Raw genomic sequence first — 21,159 nt, forward strand, 5'->3', positions numbered from 1 at the left:
TTAGTCCTTTGAAGACCCCTTATACTTCATGACAGAGCGAGTAAGCCATTACCTATCAAAATATAACAAAGATATATAGCACGTATCAAATATGGTTTGCATAAGAATAAAACAATTGTAAGTCATGTTATAAAGAGCAAAAACAATTATAAAAGCCCTTCTCATTCCTTTCCTATCACATGCACAGAAGTGACCACATGTAAGAAGGAAGGCCATAGCTCAGTTGCTTGGAATTGTAGTAATGCAATAGTGAGATTCCAGCTGTTTGATCACTAAGACACACTGCTATGCTTATTACCTGCCATGTTAATACAACTAAGTTTATTCTAAATAAAGAAACCACACTCACCGTGTGTCAATCCAAGCTGCAAAGTTTATACAAAGCAAAGGTCTGCACCGCAGGAGATCAGATTAGAAACAGCTTTAGAAATAATCAATTGCAACTAGTGTGGTGCATAAGACAGGGGAGAAAAGAGGAAAGAGGTGAACCACAGCCCCAGTACACCGTAAATGCAAATGGATTTAAGTTCTTTGGGAACCAGTACATTTTTAACAGTGTTTAAATTTGATTTTATAAGCAGTGCAGATTATTGCTTGCATAAAGTATTACAGAAAAAAGTAAAACAAAAGATATACATCTATACATACTCTCAAATTTTGAGAGAAAATGCAAGTCAAAGGCCTTTAAAGATTTACACTTTCTGAAAACAACTTTTGATTCAGGATTTGTTACATGAGCCACTCCAGCAAGACCAGAAAACCAAAAAGCAAAACAAAATACAAGATGTCCACTACCACCAATGATTTATTTATATACTAAGTTAAAAAATACGAATATTTTATTACAAAAAGTTTATCAAACAACTGTATACATACAGTTCATATTGTTAAAAGCCAATGTCAATTGATACTTTATATACATTTGATTATTAATGTCATACACTTGTAGAAAAGCATCACTCATCAGAAACCAATTTGGCATTTGGAAAGTAGTTACTACCCTGCACTAAAAGAGACAACTAATACAGGAATAAACCATTTTTATGTTACAATAAAAATACTTATTTGCTGTGATCCTTTAAACCAAATGGATGCTTTCTTTCTCCAAGAAGAGTCATCGTAAGTGGAGATTAAAGTGCATATAACCAACATATTAAAAATTCTTCAACAATCCCATCTAACATTCTAGATGTTCCAAGCACATCACAGTAACATTAAGGATTTAGGACCTTTCTCCGTGGCTTAAACAATAAGATTCAAGGGAAATTCAGCTTTAAAAATTGCATTAAATAATTCTGGTGTACAATAAGACAAAATAGGTTACAGAAATTTGGAAAATTGTGTTCAGTGAAAAAGTCAGTGTAAATTTACCCACTTATATGATTTCTGGGGAGATGTTTCCCTTTCGAGAAAAAAAAAAAAAAAGAATTTATAGTATTCCATACAACATGGATCAAATAAGGAGAACATGCAATAATATGTACATAATCGTCACAGCAGCCATCCTTTGTAGGCTGTATATAACAGGTTGGAGCAACACTGCCTACTTTATGCATAACTTTTGCTGGTAATCTGGTGGGAGAAGAGAAAATCACCAATAATTTGTTTACTATTGACTAGGGTCCTAGACTAGGGAAATGCTCCTGACAAGTTGTAACTCAAAATATTAGATTTGTCTCATTATAAGCAAGATAGTAAACCTTACAAAATATAATGCATTTAGAACTAGCAGGGCTGTTGAGGGCAGATTTTAATAAAATCAATCCACTTTGGATAAAAGAATGCTTATGCATGTTACAATCTATTCAAAAGCAACAGCTGAACAGGCTAAATTTACATCCACATGAGAAGCATGACAATGTTCACTGAAAACAAAGTGAGTTGCTGGTAACTGTAGTTATCATTTTTATCACACAAACTGGTCAATAATAAATTTATTTTTTTTTAATTTCATTTTACAAATATGACTATTAATGAGAAGTTCTGAGCCATTACATTTGAAGAGCGTACTTCATACCTTAGGCACTGGACCCAATTTAGAGGTAAAACTGTCAACATGATTTAATGTCTTCAGGTTTCTGAAGGCCATTCATATGAAGTTTACATACAGCACTACAAATACACATCAGATACTGCTGTAAATTTATAAGGAATACAAAACACTATTAAATACAACTTTCATCCCATGGCACATGAAGCATGGCAATACCACTTGTATCATTTCTGGTTAGCAATAGTCAGTTGTGGTTATGCTTTATTGAATATTTTCCTTTCTGTAGCTGAGAAATATATAGCTTGGACTTGCTTCCATCCGGTCTTTTGAACCAAACTTCATCATGGTTAATTGTTGTAATTATGGCACTACAGAAAACGAAGGGAAGAAGGATCAGGGAGAGAAAAATAGGAAAAATTTAGACATCTCAGTAATTAAATAACCTCAAAACTGAAGCTGTATTTCTGTACTGTAAATGAAAGTATGCAGTAGGTGTAAACGCAAGCAAAATTCTTTAGTAACTACACATCTTCAATAAAGGTAGTTGATTTTCCAGCTGTTTTCTTCTCCTGCTATAAGAAAACCCTCACAGTATCTACAAATATTTTAACCATGTAAATGAATAGTCACCCGTAGTGAACAACAGACTACGCATAGTAAAAAACAGATCTTCTGGAAAACATATCCAGAAAAATTTAAACAGTCTGAAACTCAAGATGGACAGGAGGAAAAATTTAAAAAGCCCAATTTATTGAAGTTACTTGAACCATTCTTACATGAACTTTGCTTTTATGCTTCTTGTGGTAAACCTTAATACAAATATTGGAAAAAAAAGTTGTTTTTTTTTCCAAACAGAATTGATGACAAAAATGGCTCAAAAACAGAGAGTAAAGCAGTTAGTGGAAGAAAGATCCATCACATACCGAGTGTAACAAAACACCCTGTGGGAAACTCTTCAGCATTAACAGTTGCTGAAATCTTGAAAGGCTGAGGAAATTCCACTGTATGCTAACATCAGCTTTTGCCTGCTGTCAGACACAGGGCACTAGGAAGATTTTTTTGACCTAGTACAACTGTTATGCTGTGCAGAACAACTTCAGAATTCTTTAAATTTCAGAAATACCATATAATTTCCTAACACACCTTTGTTTCAGCACTGAAAAAAAAAATTGCTCTCCCTCACCAGGGAATGAAAAAAACAGACAGTTTTACAGTAAACTACTGCTATATAAAGTCAAAGTTTCCCAATTCATGCTTATTTTCCTTAAGGAACAATATCTGTCTTACCTGGGTAGCAATGCTTATTTAATCAATACTCTGCTCTTAGACTGATTTATCCCATTCAGTAGAATTTAACATATACTTTAAACTATTTTTTAAAAAATACCTACACTACGGAATTGACAAATACAATCCATATAGAAAAGATACATTTAGATATCTTAAACATTCAACCAAATTTGCACTATCATATTTAGACCAGGGAGAAACTTAATTATGAGAAGGAACACTGTTTAAAAAAAAGTTCTATTTTGTTTCTTTCAGAACATCAATTGATCAACAGAAAAAACAAAGCTTATCTTTAATAGTAGAAAGTATTTTTCCATAATTAAGTATTTTTCAGCTGGCTACCAGACCAAATCCTCAAAGCATGGATTTTGTTCAAAAAAAAAAAAAAAAAAAAAAAACACCCTGAAATGCCAGGGTATTCAGAAATGAGCAAGAGCTGAAATCCTCTAGTGAGATACCACCTTGACGAAACATCACATTACCTTCAGAGAAATTCAACCTTTACTCCTCTCTCAGAAGCCAAGGACTCAAACTTCTTTGATAATGCCTGCCTTCCAATGTGAACTAATAAATGTTAGTAAGCTGGCACTACCTCCAAACAAGCCTTATTTTTCAATGCTATCATGTTGCATTTTGCTTTAACAGGACAGTACAGAGCTGTATAAAATTAATAATCTTTACCTTGTAGGACATTCATCTTTCTTATCGATGCATATTGTCTGTCCACGTCCATACCACTCTCCATCATAATAGAGCTTTCCTTCTTCAGATCTAGCACTATGTAGATGTTTCTCTAATTTGACAGGTGCTGAAATGGCCAGTAGAAAGGTATTAAATATCAACTGGCAGAAGTCAGTAAAATTTATAAATACACTTTTGGTAAGTTATTTACGTACAACACACAGTTTTTCCATTGTCAAAAGTAGCCATTTTCTAAATAATTAACTCCAAATGGATGAAAATAAGAAGATTTTTTATTTCCAGTCAGATAAAAGTTTATTTCCATTTTCAGATAGAAGTTTTCTTCTCTCTGTGTATGAATTTTCACAAATGAAGTAATGAAACGCAGACAAGACTGCAAAGGGAAGACTCTGAAACCTCTTCATCAATGCATTATCACAAAAGGCACGTAAGTAACGCATCACTGAAGAAATACACCACCTGCTTGTCTTCTCTCCCTTTTCCTCATTACTAACCACCTCCATGTGTTTGATTTTACCTAGCCTTAATGTGCTTCTCACCTCAGACCAAATTATCATTTACCACTCCTTTATCAGACCTCTATTTTTTTGCAGAATTGTAGCTTGCAGTGAATATGATCTGCTTTTAGAAAGCTCCCCTAAGGTTTCTCAGTTTTCTACTTCATGTTTTGTAAACATTGGCATAGCTTACCAATATTTATTGGTATAATCCACGTGTAGAAGTTTAAATTTTTTGGATAATTTTCTACAATTTACCATCAATAAAATCATTAGTAGTCAAGCTACAATTATCAGCACCTGAGAGCAGGAAAAGGCAAAAAGCCATATCCGCCAGTTACCTCACCCCACCCTCCATCAGTATACCACGGCTAAGATAAATATGACTTCTAAGATAAATATGACTTGCCTAGATGCAGTTTGCATCACTGCACACAGCAAGTTCTGTCTTGTGAAACCAGACAATGTTTACTTACGTTCCGGCTTTACTCTGTGTGGCCCCAGTGTAGCCATTGCCTTGAAACACACACAAAAAAGTTTGTCAGCAAACAGTCTTTTTTCTTAGCTGTCAGCTTTAATTGCATTGTGCAGTGTACGTAGCTCAAGATACTTGCTTTTGCATGCAAAAACACAATCAGAACAAATCTGAAAAGTGAGTTGAACAGTGACTCAGTAACGGAAACAGGATTTGCGAGGGAGGGGACAACCACTTGTTTTTTTTTAATCAATTTTTATTTTATATAACTTAAATTTTCTAAATTAAATCTTCAGAACTGGTGTTATGTAATTCTATCAAAAATGTAAAATTACATTAATTATGAAAAAGAGTGCCATCTGAAGAAGTTGCTCTTTAGATTCATGAGCTATACTCATAAGCATTCTTCCATGTGAATTGCAGATCTCACACAGTAGCAAAGTAGGTTTAAAAAACAAAACTTTTTTTTTTTTATTGATTTCAATAAAATTCTAGCTTTAAATCGTGTTACACTACAACAAAGAAACTGAGGGAAAGCTATCTTGTGTCTGTCTCTGATGTGATAGAGAAAACACTCAGACAGTCTTTCACATAGGAACCATATTTTACTTCCTTAGGAAATATTTACAAGTATAAAGCTGGATGGAAATAGGCTCAAAGCCATCGCCCAGCAAGCTTTGAATTCTCATAAAGTAGTTTCATACTCCATAAGCTGGAAAGCACTGATTTTTGCTAGATTACTAAGGGATATTTTCCAACTGCAGATGCAAGGCAAGGACAGCATTTGGTTATAGCAAGTTGTATCAACAGTACAGTAAAGATCCTATATGACACTGTACCCAAAAGTTGGATAGTTTTTTTATTTTTTATTTTATTTGGAAAAAAATAGTTTTATTTTTTTCCAAATATATTAACTGGTCAAATAATTTATCTTCCTGTAAACCCTGGTCCTCCTATAATCTGGGTAAAAAAATAGTTATATTTTATACAAAAAAACGTTGTAATGAAAGGCTGAAGAAGTCTTCAAAAAATAAACAATTTACTATCAGACAGCATACTATATTCATTTTTTTATTTAAAACAAAATCCTATCAAACTATCCTCTCATAGTTTGACATAGTTGGGTAGAAATTTTGAGAAATATCATCTCTATCACAGAAATTGTGGTCTACATATTTTAGAGATAAGCTCTTCCTCTCCCTTATCAGATTCCTCTGCATGATTTGGGTAGAATCAAAAAAAGCAGCAATAACATAGCTTGAACAGGAAGCATTAGCTGACCAATGAAGAAATTAAAATCTGCTTTAAGTCTTGATTGTATTCAAAACACATTTACGTATTTTTAAGAGGCAAAAGGAACAGCCAAGAATCCACACAAAACCTAAAGGAAGCTACTGGCATTCAACTTTTCATCTTACCTTCCTTATTGTCGTCCAGTCTTCAAGAATATCAAGGTCTTGTAACATATAAACTATATAAGGGCGTGGAAATGTCAGGGAAAACTCAGTGATAATACAGTGATAATAAAAACACTCTAAAGATTGTAGAAAGATATTAACACCTGTTCTGCCAATCTCTCACACAAAATACCTACATGAAGTGAAAGCTCAGGAATAAGAAATGCATCTTTGAATTACGCAACCCAGAATCATAGAATAGCTTGGCTTGTAGGAAACTCTAAAAACCGTGCCTGAAATTGCTGGACTTTTAGACCTAATATTATGCTAATATTTTCTGTTTGGAATGTATTTTGAAATGGCAAGGTATTTCATGGTCCACAGAATCAGATGCTGTTTATCCTGACCTCCTAAAGACAATGATGGCCGAGGGCTAAAGGAAATGCACTTTCACACAACCTTGCATTGAAATTTCCAAAAGCAGTTAAGAAACTAAAGAAGGCATTTGTAATCTGTATTGATTAACAGCATTAGGCTTTTAAGCACTAGTTAAAAAACATCCCCACTGAACTGGATATATGATGCATTCTAAAGGTATGATCAGTTATTATTAGTACTAGTCATCCATTTGGGACGTGTTCTGATAAATCAATTAGGACAGGTACAGAAAAAGTGAAAAGATAATGCAAACAATACAAATACAGAAACAAAAATATTTAAAAACAGAAAATGACCATTCTGTCAAAAACTTCCTTTGTCACACTTCATCCTCCCAGTTAGGCAGAAAACCTTGTAAAAGTAACAGGATTTTTTTTTTTTTGCAGCACCTTAGCAATAAAAATTGCATTTATGCCACACAAAAAAAAAGTCTTCCTAAACTGTAATAACTATCTAAGCCTTTCTGCTCTAGAGCCCAATCTCCCAAGTTCCTTGCTTTTCAGAAGAACAGCTGGACCAAGCATGCTTCAAGATACATTCTTTGTTATGTACAGGGCTTTCCTTAATATACACGGTGCCTAATTCAGAACTCAGACGTCTTTCCTTTCCAACCAATCACATTGGAAAAATGATGGCAAATACCAAATACCCAAAACATGAGACAAATTACTTCTATTTTCTGAAGAGTTAGAAAAGTCAAATATGAAACCAGTAGTTAGAGATTCTTAATTTCAATTTTCAATTATGTTTCTCTAATCTGAATTAAAATAACATCTGCCATTCCAAAATCAATTTTGAGAATGCATCATCACTTCAACTTGTTATCAATGACATATGTAGCAAGAGTATCTATAAAACAGTGAACGCTACCAGGAAGAACAGCAATTTCAGTAAAAGGATATCTGATACAACAACAGGTTTCTTTTTATCTGGACTAAATGGATCCTTCCTTTTCTTCCGGGACTGTAGCTCATCATTCCATAATTCTGAGAAGACATAATAAGAATATGTTATGAATCAGAAATGTGCACATCTAGCTTTTCCTACAGTAAAAAAACACTGTCCAGAAATGAGAAATACTAGATTTTCTGGTGAGATGCTGTTTCTGAACAGAATAAAGGTGTTGCAAGATTATGCAGTCATAGATATTCTCAAAACACACAATGGATGCTGACAATTATTGGACTGAAGTTTGATTAAAGCTTAAATTCACACCCACCTCCCAAAGCCTACACTGTAGTTCTGAACTGCATTCTATTGGATAACCTGAAACTCACCAGAAATATTATGAGTACTGTCAACCAACTAATCAGTAGCTACAAAAACATTAAAACAAACCAAAAACTTAATTTCCATTCACCTGAGGTAATATCAATGCTATGCCTGTCTTCTTCAAGTCTTCTAATCTTCTCTTCTAATTCACTTTGTACAGTATCATACAACAGAAGCTTTTCACTCTAAAAGAAAAAACAAATAGGCATTTATACATGACTAAATTCTATCATCTAAACATACATAATAACTATTTAAAGGCTCAGCAGAACGAAAGAACTGATTTGAGATTAAAAAAGTAAGTCAGAAGCAGTAAAGCATACAACATATCCCCATATCCATTTCCTTAACACAAGATCCTGGTTTCTCAAAGACAGCACAGTCATTGGCATAAGCATAAATACAGTTATCAAATAGCAGAACCAAGAATAACTAAGTATATAAAGCACACAGCTAGATCTCCAGAATAGCTACTTGTATTTCGACACAAATACACTATTTTCCTTTTGGGTAGCAAAGATTTATTCACAATGAGTAACTGTAAAGTCTTAAGCTCTTCTCCAACTTTCTTTAAAGATCAAAAAAGCTAATGTTTTAATGGAAATTCCTTTATTAACCCACCTCCAATATTAAGAAGACTGTAGTCAATGATAGAGAAGTATCATCTACTATTACAGAATTTATAATTGCCTACTTTCAGAGAATAGAAAAATACCTACTCACAGCAGAAATTATTTATTATGCACACAAATTAATGGTCTAGAAAACTGTGAAAGCAAAACTGTGTGCCTTAAACCTGAGAGAAACACTTTAAAACTGCTTTAGAAAAGTATGCTACTTCATCCTTTCAAAATATAATTTTTGATCCAAATAGATTAACACAAACCTTCAATCTTTGTATATAAAAATTGCTAAAAACACGCTTAAGACAAATGGAAGCACATTAGTGTGAACTTTCTACAGAATTTTGTAGTCTACCCTCTCTTCCATCTCTAAGCATTTGACAATGAGAAAATCAACTTTGTAGTACAACTGCTCTCAATTATAATTCACTATATAGGACTCATACCAAAGTTACACAGTACCTATATAGATGAGTTACCCTTTTAAAGGCAGCTTCTGAACACACTAAACACACTAAAACAGTAACTCAATTCAAGCTAAGTTCCAAGCTTCAAGACAATAAATTTACTGTATAAATTGGCACACTTCCTGAAACACAAGTAGGAAATGCAGTCAACTATTAACTATTATTATTTTTAAAGTTCATTTTCGCTGAGCAGCAGCGAAATTCAAATCTAACCTAATATAAAGGCAATTTTGATATGCTTTGAACAAGCTTTAACATGGGCTTAAATATCACAAAATAAATGCATTAAAATAACTGCAATAATAAAAGTATGCACTGAACATGACACACAGAAAAGACAGATGAAATTAGCTATCAATATAGAATAGCTAGCACAACCTCACAGTGCTGTCGAGAGGCTTGAATTTCACATTCATATTTGTTCTTCACAGATTCCAGACAAAGCTCTCTATAGATACCTGTAATCAAGCAAATTACAACAATATTAATTTCTTCAGGTGACATCTGATTTAAAAATCCTCTTTTAGGACTTCCTACACATCCGGAAATAGGTACAAAGGGAAAATATAGATATATTACATAAGGCAATTACAGTGGCTAGCTGCTTTACAAAGTAAAAATAAGTACAAGCAATCTCTTAATCTAAAGATCTGATGAAAAATAAATGCTATTTTCACTTTTTCCTCCTGTCAGTCAACAGGTTATACCGTTTGTCATGTTAACCTTACAAAAGAGGTCTACTTCATATTTCTGATCAAATTATCCTGGATATCCTTACTTTTCAAATACATGAAGTATTCGATGGCCTCTCCTATTTTCTAATTAGTATTTTAAATAACAGGGGGAGGGGTGTTAAGCAGCTAGAAAAAAGAATTTACAAATTAATATTTGGAATGAGGCTTGCTTTACACAGCACAACATTAATAAACCACTTCAATTAACAAGACTGTTGCATTCTTAGAACCAGCTTTCTTTAAATACAAGGAGCACTGCTTCTGAGCATTAGGACTATTTCTTACACCTACCAATTTATAATCATTGCTTATTTGCCTGAAATCAGCAGGGTGGGCATAAATGCTTCTAGAAGAAACAGAGATGTTTTCTTGACTTGCTGAAATAATCAAGACTCATGTTTTATGTGAAGTGCTCACTGCCTTAGAGAGCAGAGAAACACAAGTCTCTTTTCTGTTGCATCCGTAGTTTAACATTTTTTTCCTTCCTCCCCCTCTAAGAAACAAGAGGCTCCTTTGGACCTGCTGGAGCTCAAGTCCTGATACTACCTACTTCTGTCAAGGCTGTGGAAACAGTACAAATAAATAGACCCATTCTGCAGTTTCCGGTGTCCTCTGGAACAACTCTGTGAATCCCATTAAGTTGAAGACAAAAGGAAAAAAAATAAGATATAGTTTCTAGTCTCAACTTCAAGGAAACTTGTAGTCTTCTCCCTGGGCCCTTTTTTACATTGGAACATGCATCTTCAGTGCTGCTGAAGACTCAAATCAGGAAAATCTTTAATATTCTCCCTATCCAAACCCACCTACATGAAAGTACTGACAGGAAGTCACATTTAAAACCGAAAACCAATAGCCTGGATTACGGTTGTTTTCATGTCAAACCTTCTGGGAAGTTCATCTGGGAATCTACTGGGAAATGCAAGAAGGTTCCTTAGGATTAGTCAAGTAAAGATTTAAAACCCAGAAATTCCAGGTCACCATCTGAGGAAAAGCATTACAGAGATGACCAGGAGGGAGAAAAATGCAATAGACTGAAAGATTCCAATTTGATTTCACAGTCTGCAGTCAAAAGTACCAATGAAAACATACTGTGTAGTACTAGTATTATAAAAAAACATAAGCAGACTTCTCATTTTTCAGTTTGCTGGCATTCTGCTTGTGATGAATTTCTTAGAAAATACATTGGTATACTTCTCACAACTGTCTGCCTTTTGTCTGACTGCCCATGTTAGGTAACCCCTAGACAGCTGAATTACTCCTTTAGGAAGCTATAGAATGAGAAGACTTTACCATAAGGAAGACGAAGTTGTGTATGTCCCTTAATAGCACTGTTCCATATGACTATAAAGTTGTATCCCAGAAGAAGATAAGAGTTCTTGCCTGCTTTTTCTATGAGCATAAAAGCCCACCTAAACATTTTCACTCACTAAAATGCAGCTTACATAAAAGCTGTTAAGGACAAGGATTTTCTTCCTTCCCCAGACTGCAGCAAGAGGGGGGGAGCAAAGGACTGAAGAGACATAGACTAGAGAAGCAGAAAAAAACATGATGTTCTAAGAAGACAAGAATGAACTAGATGGCATCTACATACTTCATTTCAACAGTGACCCATGTGAGCAGATTTGATCCCAAATCTTCTGACTAATAAAAATGATTACTGTTTCTAATTCAGTCATTTTATGCTCACTACACAAAGACAGCTAAACATTAAATGAAACATAAATAGGCCGTATTTTTAATGTAATGTTATCAGGCAATTTGTGGGAAGAAGTAAGCAACCAATTCATTTTGACTTGAAAATTACTTTAAGTTTAAACCCATGCCATGATGTTTCTAGCTTTAAAACACACTGCTTTAACAACTCTAAAGTTTTTTTTTTAAAAAAAATCCCTTAAAATTCATAGCAACATTATACTGTTGAAGTGGAAATGTTTACTTTTTATGCCTACCTGCCACCTTGGTTCGGATTTGCATATTTTCTTGCAATGCTGCCAATGGTTCTAAATATTCAGGTGCTTTTCCAGCTATGACCTCTTGTAGTTTTGCATCCACTTGGCTTAATCTTTCTTTGTAAAGTCTTAAGAAAACGAACATTAAAAAATTAAAGCAAACAAATTAGAATAATTATTTCTAAAAGACCTAATCTGCCTCTCTTTGTCAACATTATGGCACACCCACTGAAGCAAATTTAAGATTTGTTACCATTTGAATTTTCCATGCTTACATCATGGAAGAGAGGGAAGGAGAGACATTTTGTGGACAGAAAATCCCATCGACTTTGTTGTTCATGTATCTGCTCTCACCCTACCAGAGACCAAGGCAAAAGATACATAGGCTCTTCTTGAAGCTACCCTCATTTCATCCCCTCTGAAAATCCACATATCAAATACTATCAAAATGTATGGGATATTTTGTAACTGTCATCTTCCATTACCACCAAAAGTAAATATTACGATATTTTTATTTTACCTGAAATTCCTTCTAAAAACTGGTATTTACTAGCAGCCTGAAGAAATCTGCTTACATTTTAAAGAATTTAGTGTAGTATCAGTTAGAAGCCTTTCAATCACAATAAAACTACACTCTTCGTAACTAGTAAATATATTGTTAAAAGATAAAATCATCAATATAAACAGCTCTTCCTGTTCTCATGTTTTTTACTTTGCACTCCACAATCAAAAGTGGTAACACTGAGGCAAACACATACAAACTTCCTTGTATGTGCTGAGAACACATCAAGTGTTACCTTTTTACACCAATCTCTTCAGGACAGCAACACTATCTTTTTACTTGTTCAGTGTTGCTTAAGTAATGAATTAGGCAGGAGAAAGTTCACACGTACCAAATCATCAAGACCTGCTTGAGAACTACTGCCTGTTCACTTGGAGCAACACCAGCCTGATTTTAATTTTCCATTGATGACAACTCAAATAGTTCAAGCATATGTAGCTAACACAGCTATAGTTAAATAGTGATCCCTCCCGCTCTTACCTGCAAACTGATAATAGACTCAATCTGACCTGCAGCCAAATGACATAGCCTGCAGCTGATTAAAGACCAATTTGCTGTTCTCAGTCCTTGATGAGCATGCTACGCACGCAGTCATTAACATCTACATCATCAGCTACAGCAGAATTATCTAACAACATAAGCAGAGGTGCACGGTGCACATGCCTGGCTGCGTCACTAACATCAGATCACACGGCAGCAACTTCCAGCTAAATCAGGCCTGGGTGCTGCAAGCACTTGGTATCACATAGCAGTTGATGAACTAAAACTGCTTACCCAGTAATTTCCAACAGTGATTTGCCTGAAATGGGTAACTGCTGTCAACCACTGTAAACCCCACTTGTATGATTCAAATTTAGTTTCTCTATAAAACAATCACTTCATCATGTCTGCTGCTAGTTGAGATTAAACACCCTGTTGTTCAAGCATCTTTTTCTTCTTTCCACATTTTATAAAGTTTGTGAGTACACATCTCAGTTCCCCAGTAGAAAGAACTATGTCACAATATGAACACTCATCTGGAATGCAATGACAACTGACTCAATTTCAGTTATAATACGTATGCTCAAGAGCAGACAAGGTTTCCTGAATGTTTCTTTTGCAGGTACCTGATTAAGTTAATTGCCAAAAATTCCATCAATTTAAATCAGAACAGATGCATCTAGCGTACCTGGGTACATCTGAAAATACATTTTAAATACATACAGAAGACTGGGTCTAACTCAAATGAGATTCACTTTTGAGTAAGTGTGGCTATACAGTTCTTCTCCTCTACTTACTAGGTCTTTACTCTGAGTGATGTAGATATTATGGCAAACTACTGACAGAGCTAACACTGGTTTCATTTCCAGTATTGGTTTCTGGTTTGCAGTAACTACAGGAAACCTTGATTAGTACTGGCTATAAAAACTGCTTGGAAAAAAAACTGCTATAAAAACTGCTTGGAAAAAAATATATCATTTCTAGCGTAGCAAAGATTGTTTCGATCTGTTTATGCAAGATACATATATGTATCAAGATCCTTGTCCTCATTTTATAAGTCTCCAAAAATCACAATTCCTTGGTTTTGCTAAGCATCTAGATGCAATTGACCCACATTAGCCCTAGGTAGCAACACTTCAGAACCGTTCCTACAGCAAAGCAGAAATAAAATATTTGTATACATACACACACATACAGTACACACACTGTGTATATATATAACACACCAAAATATGACATATTCTCTCATATGAGAGCTTGCAGAAGAAAATATTTTGGAACTACTGTCTGCAAATCTTTTCAGAACTTCCAATCCTTATTCTTCTCCATAAGTAGTATCTGCTTATTTGAAAAACAAGAAACACCAGCTGCACACAGTATTCTCACAGAACAAACCCTCAAATGAGGCACTTAAAATATTAAAATACTTACTGATCTTTGAGGTCTGTAAATTGCTTTTCAAGATTGGACATTTCATCTAAACACTCCATTCTTCTTCTTTCGCAGTCCTCATCATCCATTTCTAAGAATAAAAAAGTAACATATTTTGAACAACATAAACAAACAAACTGGATCTTTTTTTCTAGCAAATTTTCAACACATCTGAATTTTAGCCAGAAACAGATCAACCTCTATTATCTTACAGCAGGTTATAAGAAATCATTTGTCACATGAACTGCAAAGCTAAGAAACTTAAGTCTAATTGTATAAAAAACTCCATGAAGTGCAATTTTTCCTCCCCAAAACATCTTTGTAAGTCTTCAAGAGGTTAAATTTTGTAACTAATAATGCAAAGTACACCTGAAGAAAGTTAGAAACAGAACAATTAAACATTGCATGTCAGATGTAAGACAGCATTATCCATGAAGATTTATTAGCCATAACTGAAAATTCAAGAGCATCCTTGTGTTAGTATGAGCAAAAGCAATCCCCAGAAAGCAAGCAGAGTTCAAGTATTACATTTGTCATATATAATTCAAAGTTTAGTTTTAATAATATCAAGTAAAAAGAAAAACGTAACATTTGGCTATGAAAACACATTTCACCCTTTACAACTGGGACAGTTGTTGGGACAGTCTCAATATTCATGTAGAAATACCTGCAGCTCATCATAATGACCATTTAAAAATACCATATTTGTAATGAAACCGTTCTTAACAGTAAAACCTGCAAAATCGAGAATTTTGAAGAAATTTTTCATATGCTTTTATGGAGCAAGAGTCATCAACATTAAATTCTTTCCAGAGCTTTTGTTTTAAATTATGTTGCTGAGTTTTTTCTCAATCTACATGATGAATGCAATGGTAGAGTATAATAAATATCCACTTCTAGGCCAAGAATTTTGCCACTTATACTGACACCTGACATTGCTAAGCATCAGTTGCTACCTCCACTGCCTTTTCTCAGGCTACAACATAAAAAAACATGAACGTGTATATTGGTGAACCATAACGGGTGCAGCAACACCCACCAACCTTCAGGCAAGTGCTTTGAAAAGCTGAACTAGAAGTTTTAGTTTAGTTTCCTTTTGTTGAAGAAAGCATTACCTTCTTCCTTGCTTTTGTGAGGAATTAAACTAAAAGTTGGGAAGGCCTTCCTCAAAACAGCATTTCTTGCTTCATTTCCCTTCACACAGGATCTCACCTCTGCTCTTTTAGAATTACTAAAGCACTGCTCAAGAGGATAAAAGGTATGGTATATCTCAGAAGATGTACGTAACAAGTAGTAAGCACACAATGGAAAACTGCTGAATTTTAGTGACATACAACCTTCTGCTGTACTTCAGCAAATATAAGGTAGAAAAAGGCAAGTTCAAAACCCTATTTCTGTCAAAGAGATGTGTTTCCAAGACATTAATGAAACCGGTGCTTCATTAACCACAGTTCTCCATAGTAAAGAATTGAATATCTAGGCTCAAAGCTACAAAATTCTTTACTCCTTCCTGCCCTTCCTCCACCAGCCCTGCCCATCTGACTGTTTTAAAAAGAAAAGTGAAAAAAGGGCTCTGCTAAGCCACATTCAGAAGATAGAGATGTGCTGAAGCAACTTTACAGCGGCAGCATCTCAAGGAAATAGCTCTCCACTTCCCATACAAGTGACTGATGATGAACAAGTGCAGGAAGAATGGAGAGCCACACCATCAGGACCTGGTGCGAGCAGGTCACAGTGTGAGCTGTCCTGAGGGGGGCATGCCCATCTGAGGAGTTAAGAAAACTCCCAATTGCTGACGGAGAGGCAAAGCAGGATCTGGAGCCAAGTGGGGATGCTCAACATCCATTCTTCTAGAACGCAAACAACTTCAAAAGCCTTTGCTTCTTCCTCACCCACATCTTTACAGCAGACACCTTCAATTGCTTTATGCTGTCTCCTATACCAGCTTAAAAAAAAAAAGGCAGCATTCCTCCTGATTGTTTTGCAAAAGACCATGGCAAATTGCAAAGGTGATGGGATGAAAGGAGTACCTTCAGGCATGCACATCACCTCCCTGACTCAGAGGAGCCAGTAGCTTGGATATTCCACTTAAACCTCTTGAAGTATGAAGTTCAGTCCACAGTACCTTTATACTGAAACCATCACAAGCTTTTCAGACTAAAAACCACACTAGCCCTCTCTGCCTGGATATGAAAACCAACAGGCAGTGGAGCAGTACATGAGTCCAAACCAAGGCCTTATTGCAGTTCCTCACACTACAGTGAGTACAAGCAATTAGAAGGCAGCCTTTACAGAGTTATAAAACATGGGATAGCCTGAAGAGAGAGAAAATCTGAAGTCAGAACTCCACAATTGCTTGACACAGTGAGAAGGGTGTGAGAAGAGAATATGAGGCTGCTAAAAGACACTTTCATTTTAAACTATCATTCTCATAAATAAGGCAGATCCCAAAACTCAGAATAAGATCGAAAGTCAGATCAAAGAGCTAAGTTTTTGTTGGCTGTCCAACACAGCACTTGAGCCAAAACTGACTGAGCAACTTTCATCTTGGCCAGATTTAAGGAATGTGCCAGTCACATTACTTGAAGTTTTGTCAGAAGCATTTATGTGCTATAAAAATAAAATTGCATTTAAAATTGACGGAACCTCCCCATGAATCCAGGCAGGAACAAGCCCTGGGATCCAGATGGCTTTCTCACTTGCTTCTCAGCTCACATACGCATTTTCAGACCCAGGTATGGTTTTGTTTCTAAGTATGTTTTAGTAAATACTTCATTCAGAAGTTTTCCTTACATTAACGTGGATTTCATTGCTTGTGCATGCTTAAGGACTGCAAATAAAATAATAATATTAGAACTGTGGCCCTTTCTGAGGATCAATGCAGACTGAAAGCAACTGCATCTTACATTTTTATCTTCTGCTGCAAGAACACAAGAATGCATTGGGATGTGAGAGCACAGCTGATACTCCTATAGAGGTTGAAATAAAACACAGCTCTCTCCAGTCTCCCCTCAGCTAGGTCGATACTTGAAGTGTTTGACTTCCTGCCTAGACCACCACATTTTACCTATAAAACTGAATGGCAACTGACATATTAAGTCACTCTTCTGTTGTTTCACCTTTATTGTGCCCATTAACCTTTTAAAGATTTTTCAGAGTCTTGAAATATCTTCATTTCCCCAATTACAGAACTTCTTCCCCATGGTCTTACGCAACATACAGATTGGGAAATATCTAGTATTGAAAAATTAAGATTTGAGATTAAATCCCACGGCTTTTCTGTTGAAATTTTGTATTGCTAGAGACAGAATATTTCTCATTTTATATTAAAATACTTGCTAACAGGCCAAAACTGTCTCAACACTTCAGATTTCCCATAAAGTTCTGTATTGCACAAAGCACTTGGGGCATTTTTAACACCATTGAAAACACAGTCATTTGTATCCTACTGCATTTGAGTAGTCCAACTCCCTAACTAGTACAGCCCAGTTTTAAGACACACAAGTACTTAAAATGTAACAGCACCCAAAATAGCCCTTTTTAATAAGCTATGGCCTATATCAAGTGCTCTGCAAAAATGTTCAAATTCTCATCTGGGATGGCAAGCATAACTTGTGGATTTTTTATTCATCCCTGATATGCTATTCTATACCCTGGTCAATAATTTAAAAAAACTAAATATGTATCATCAAAAGGAAAAGGATAGAAACAGTGCCAGCTCTCAAGAGCATGTTATGCTGTTTCTAACCACACCTCCTATATTCTCAGTCATATACTGGGGGAAAAAAAAAAAACAAAAACACACACACAACAAATGCAACTAAAGCAAAGGACAAGTTTAACAAAAAAACCCTCTTCCTTCTACATCTTCCTTTTTTCCCCCTACTAATTTTAATTAAGACATATTTCTTGCAGTGCTAATCATCTTGTATCTGTAGAAGCAATATGCTTCTATGGAGTACATTCATATTTGTCAAGACATCGAGACAAGCATGTAATTTCCTGTAATCATCACTTTTTAAGTGCTCCCTTAAAAGCATTTCTCTGTGGAATGCTACAGAAATTATCCGGAGGGTTTCTTGTATTGTAAAGAAACACTCTCACACTACATTCACTTAAAACATAGCTCCTCCTTCTTCCTCCCAGTCCCAAAGGAAACCAAGACCAGGAAAAGATAACAGAATTATTTGCCCTCAATAAAAGTCATATTAAAATAAAAAAAATAAATAAATAAAAAATAAAGAAATCGACCAAAGTGTCTTTGTGGACATGTAAACGTCAAAGCTTGGTTTAAAAATGACAGCTAGTAAAAATTTCATGCAGGAGCATAAGCAGGTTTTGAAAGACAGCAAACTTCAAAGTCAGCGGCTGGAACTAACAGCCATTTTTCCTTTCACCAGAGCCAGGGAGCTGGAGGAGAGAAAGAGGTTAGTTTACATCTGTCATACCAAACTCCTTTCTCAGACAGAAAATGGAGATTTTTTTTCAGACATACTGATCAGCTATAATAATAGATGAAGAAAAGGCACCCCCAGACAGCATCTAATTGTGATCTACATAAACTACACAATCTGTTGTAACATAAACTGGAAGACCCTAGACTTCCAGTAGGCTAACTAAGTAGGGATAATTGTTACTGTGCTGCTCCTGGACCACAAGGAGTCCTTCACAACCCTGTGTCTCACCCCCACAATGCCCAATAAACTTGTGTGTCCCTCCTCTACACTAATTTATGTTTTCCCCTGAAAGATTTAATAAACTTCATTCAGCTGGGTATGTTAGAACTTTTTTGAAAAATACTCACGTTTAGGAGGAAATAGCCATGGCTGTGTATTTCTTTTCCAAAATACAGAATTCACTTTCTAGTCCATGTACAATAGCGATAATGAAAGAATTGAAACACACCTTCCTAAGTCACATCTAAAAGGAGGAGAGCACCCTGCTGTGCAAACAGGGACAAACAAGACATGCTTTTCCAACTTAAAACTTGATTACCTCCAGCTGTTTGTCCTTGCACCCACACTCAAGTTTGCCTTTCTTTGAGCATTATCACCAGCATATAGGGATGCTGCCCAGCTTAGTTTTCATCAAACCAACCCGTGACAATTAAAGTACATTTTTCTGGCACTGTTTTTCAATTCAATCACTTAATGAGGTTAAGGAAAGACCAACCAGCCTACCTCAGCAGCAGATCCGTAGCTGGATCAAGAAACTCTCCACCCATAACTGGAGCCCACCTGTTTATAAAAGTTGTGTGCACATTCATGTGTCCGTACAGGAGAGCTTTGAAGTGAGTCCTATGACTGTGTGAGCTTACCACCCACAGGGTCAGTTTGCAGCCGTTTTGGAGAACACAAACCAAATTATTTTCTTATCAAGTTAAACCCAAAGCCTCATTCCAGGTTCCCTCATTCCAGGTTCTTGTCAAACATGCTCAAATGTCTACAGAAAACACAAGGGTTTGAAACAATGACTTGCTCTTCAAGCAGCTTCCAACCAAACGTGTTCACTTGGGGATACATTACGTGAAACAAATCCGTATCTACTTTGGAGAGGTACGAGCCTCAGCACCATCCAGTCTGGACTACCTATCTCTATTCTTGCTTTGCCAAGTCAGTTGCTAATGTACACACAAATAAAATCACTGTGTTTCGGACCATTTTGCTGGCAAGGTAGTGGCAGCCAACAGTTTTATCCAAGCAGGCAGCCATGGACCAGCAGGCTAGAGCTGTAAAATGGGGTTCTGTCAGCGATAATTGCTGAGGCACGGGGGAGTAAGGGAGGAGGGAGGGGAAAAAAGAAAGACACACAGGAAGCTCTAATCTGGGCAGATTACCTGGATTTGGGGATTAGCCAAGGCCTCTACTGAGGGATCACCTCTGGTCCAGTATTAACTCAGAGCAAGGGCCAAGGGCACGACTCTGCTGGCTCTCAGCACAGCAGCCACACATTCCCAGCACTGGCAGAGCCTTCGCTCTACTTCTGCGGAGCCAGCGTGGCCGACCCTGTCCCTGCCGTGCCTCTGCGGGCTCCAGCAGTTTGGCAGACAACGCACAGCCCAGATGGGAGCAAGTGCCACACGTCAGCATGGCACAACCAGGGCAAGACTTTCCCTGAAACGAAGGGAGTGTGAACATAAAGATATACCGGGACAAGACACACAAGATGTTCTAACTCCGAACAGGGATGAATTTAGCCGCAGACCGAGGGCTCCAACGCGCTCAGGTGGCTCAGTTACAGCAGCAGTGCCCCTTCCCAGCTGCCTGACCTGCCCCGTTCATGGCGCCCTACCCCTACACGGGCCAGTGCCTGGCAGCGGTGCCGGGGCAGCAGCACCCTCGGGGCACCGCCAGGCTCCCGGTAGGTGACAACATCCCCCCGGGAGAACCCCCAGCCCCCAAGGGAGCCCCCAGGGGAGTCCCCAGCGCAGCACGGCGGGCCCCGTTGCTGCCCGGAGACGGCCCCCCCCTCGCCGGGGCGGGGCGGAAAGGCCGCGGGGCGGGGTCCCAGCGGGGCGGGCACCGGCGGCGCTGCGGGGCCGGGGGGAGGCGGGGGCCCGCTGCCCGGCCGCGGAGCGAGGGGCGTGGGGGGTGAGGCGGTGCCGGTACCTGAGCTGTCGCCCTCCTCGGACACGGAGGAGCTCTCGGTCTCCTCCTCCTCCGAGCTGCTCCCCTCGTTCTCCCCGTAGTCCACCTCCATCTCATCGTGGTTGTTCTCCTTCTTCTCCCGGGAGTGGACCGGCATCGCTACGGCAACGCCGGGTCCCGGCACCCGGCCCCGGCACGGCCCCTTCCCGCCGCCGCCGCCGCCGCCGCCGCCGCGGGCCCCGCCCCGCCCCGCCGCCGCAGC

General features: G+C 37.3%; 1 protein-coding gene across 1 annotated transcript; it reads right to left on the reverse strand.

Annotated features, from left to right (window-relative positions):
- Nucleotides 1-779: 779 nt before the first annotated feature.
- Nucleotides 780-21,139, reverse strand: BRMS1L (BRMS1 like transcriptional repressor). The gene is made up of 10 exons (XM_035328276.1): nt 20,919-21,139; nt 14,311-14,401; nt 11,838-11,965; nt 9,533-9,612; nt 8,153-8,249; nt 7,695-7,778; nt 6,376-6,440; nt 4,959-4,998; nt 3,965-4,091; nt 780-2,361 (listed from the first exon to the last, which is right to left on the reverse strand). Exons 1-10 carry the CDS (start codon nt 21,052-21,054, stop codon nt 2,238-2,240), a joined length of 972 nt encoding a protein of 323 aa, XP_035184167.1. The 5' UTR covers nt 21,055-21,139; the 3' UTR covers nt 780-2,237.
- Nucleotides 21,140-21,159: the final 20 nt, after the last annotated feature.

Source organism: Oxyura jamaicensis, chromosome 5 (assembly GCF_011077185.1).
Source record: "Oxyura jamaicensis isolate SHBP4307 breed ruddy duck chromosome 5, BPBGC_Ojam_1.0, whole genome shotgun sequence".
Classification (NCBI taxonomy): domain Eukaryota; kingdom Metazoa; phylum Chordata; class Aves; order Anseriformes; family Anatidae; genus Oxyura; species Oxyura jamaicensis.

Coding starts and splice junctions, on each gene's coding strand:
- BRMS1L (XM_035328276.1), bottom strand. CDS start 21,054: ATGCCGGTCCACTCCCGGGAGAAGAAGGAGAACAACCACGATGAGATG. Junction 11,966..14,310: donor TTTACAGACCTCAAAGATCA/GTAAGTATTTTA, acceptor CGTTTTCTTAAG/ACTTTACAAAGAAAGATTAA. Junction 2,362..3,964: donor AAAGATGAATGTCCTACAAG/GTAAAGATTATT, acceptor CGTTTTCTGTAG/TGCCATAATTACAACAATTA.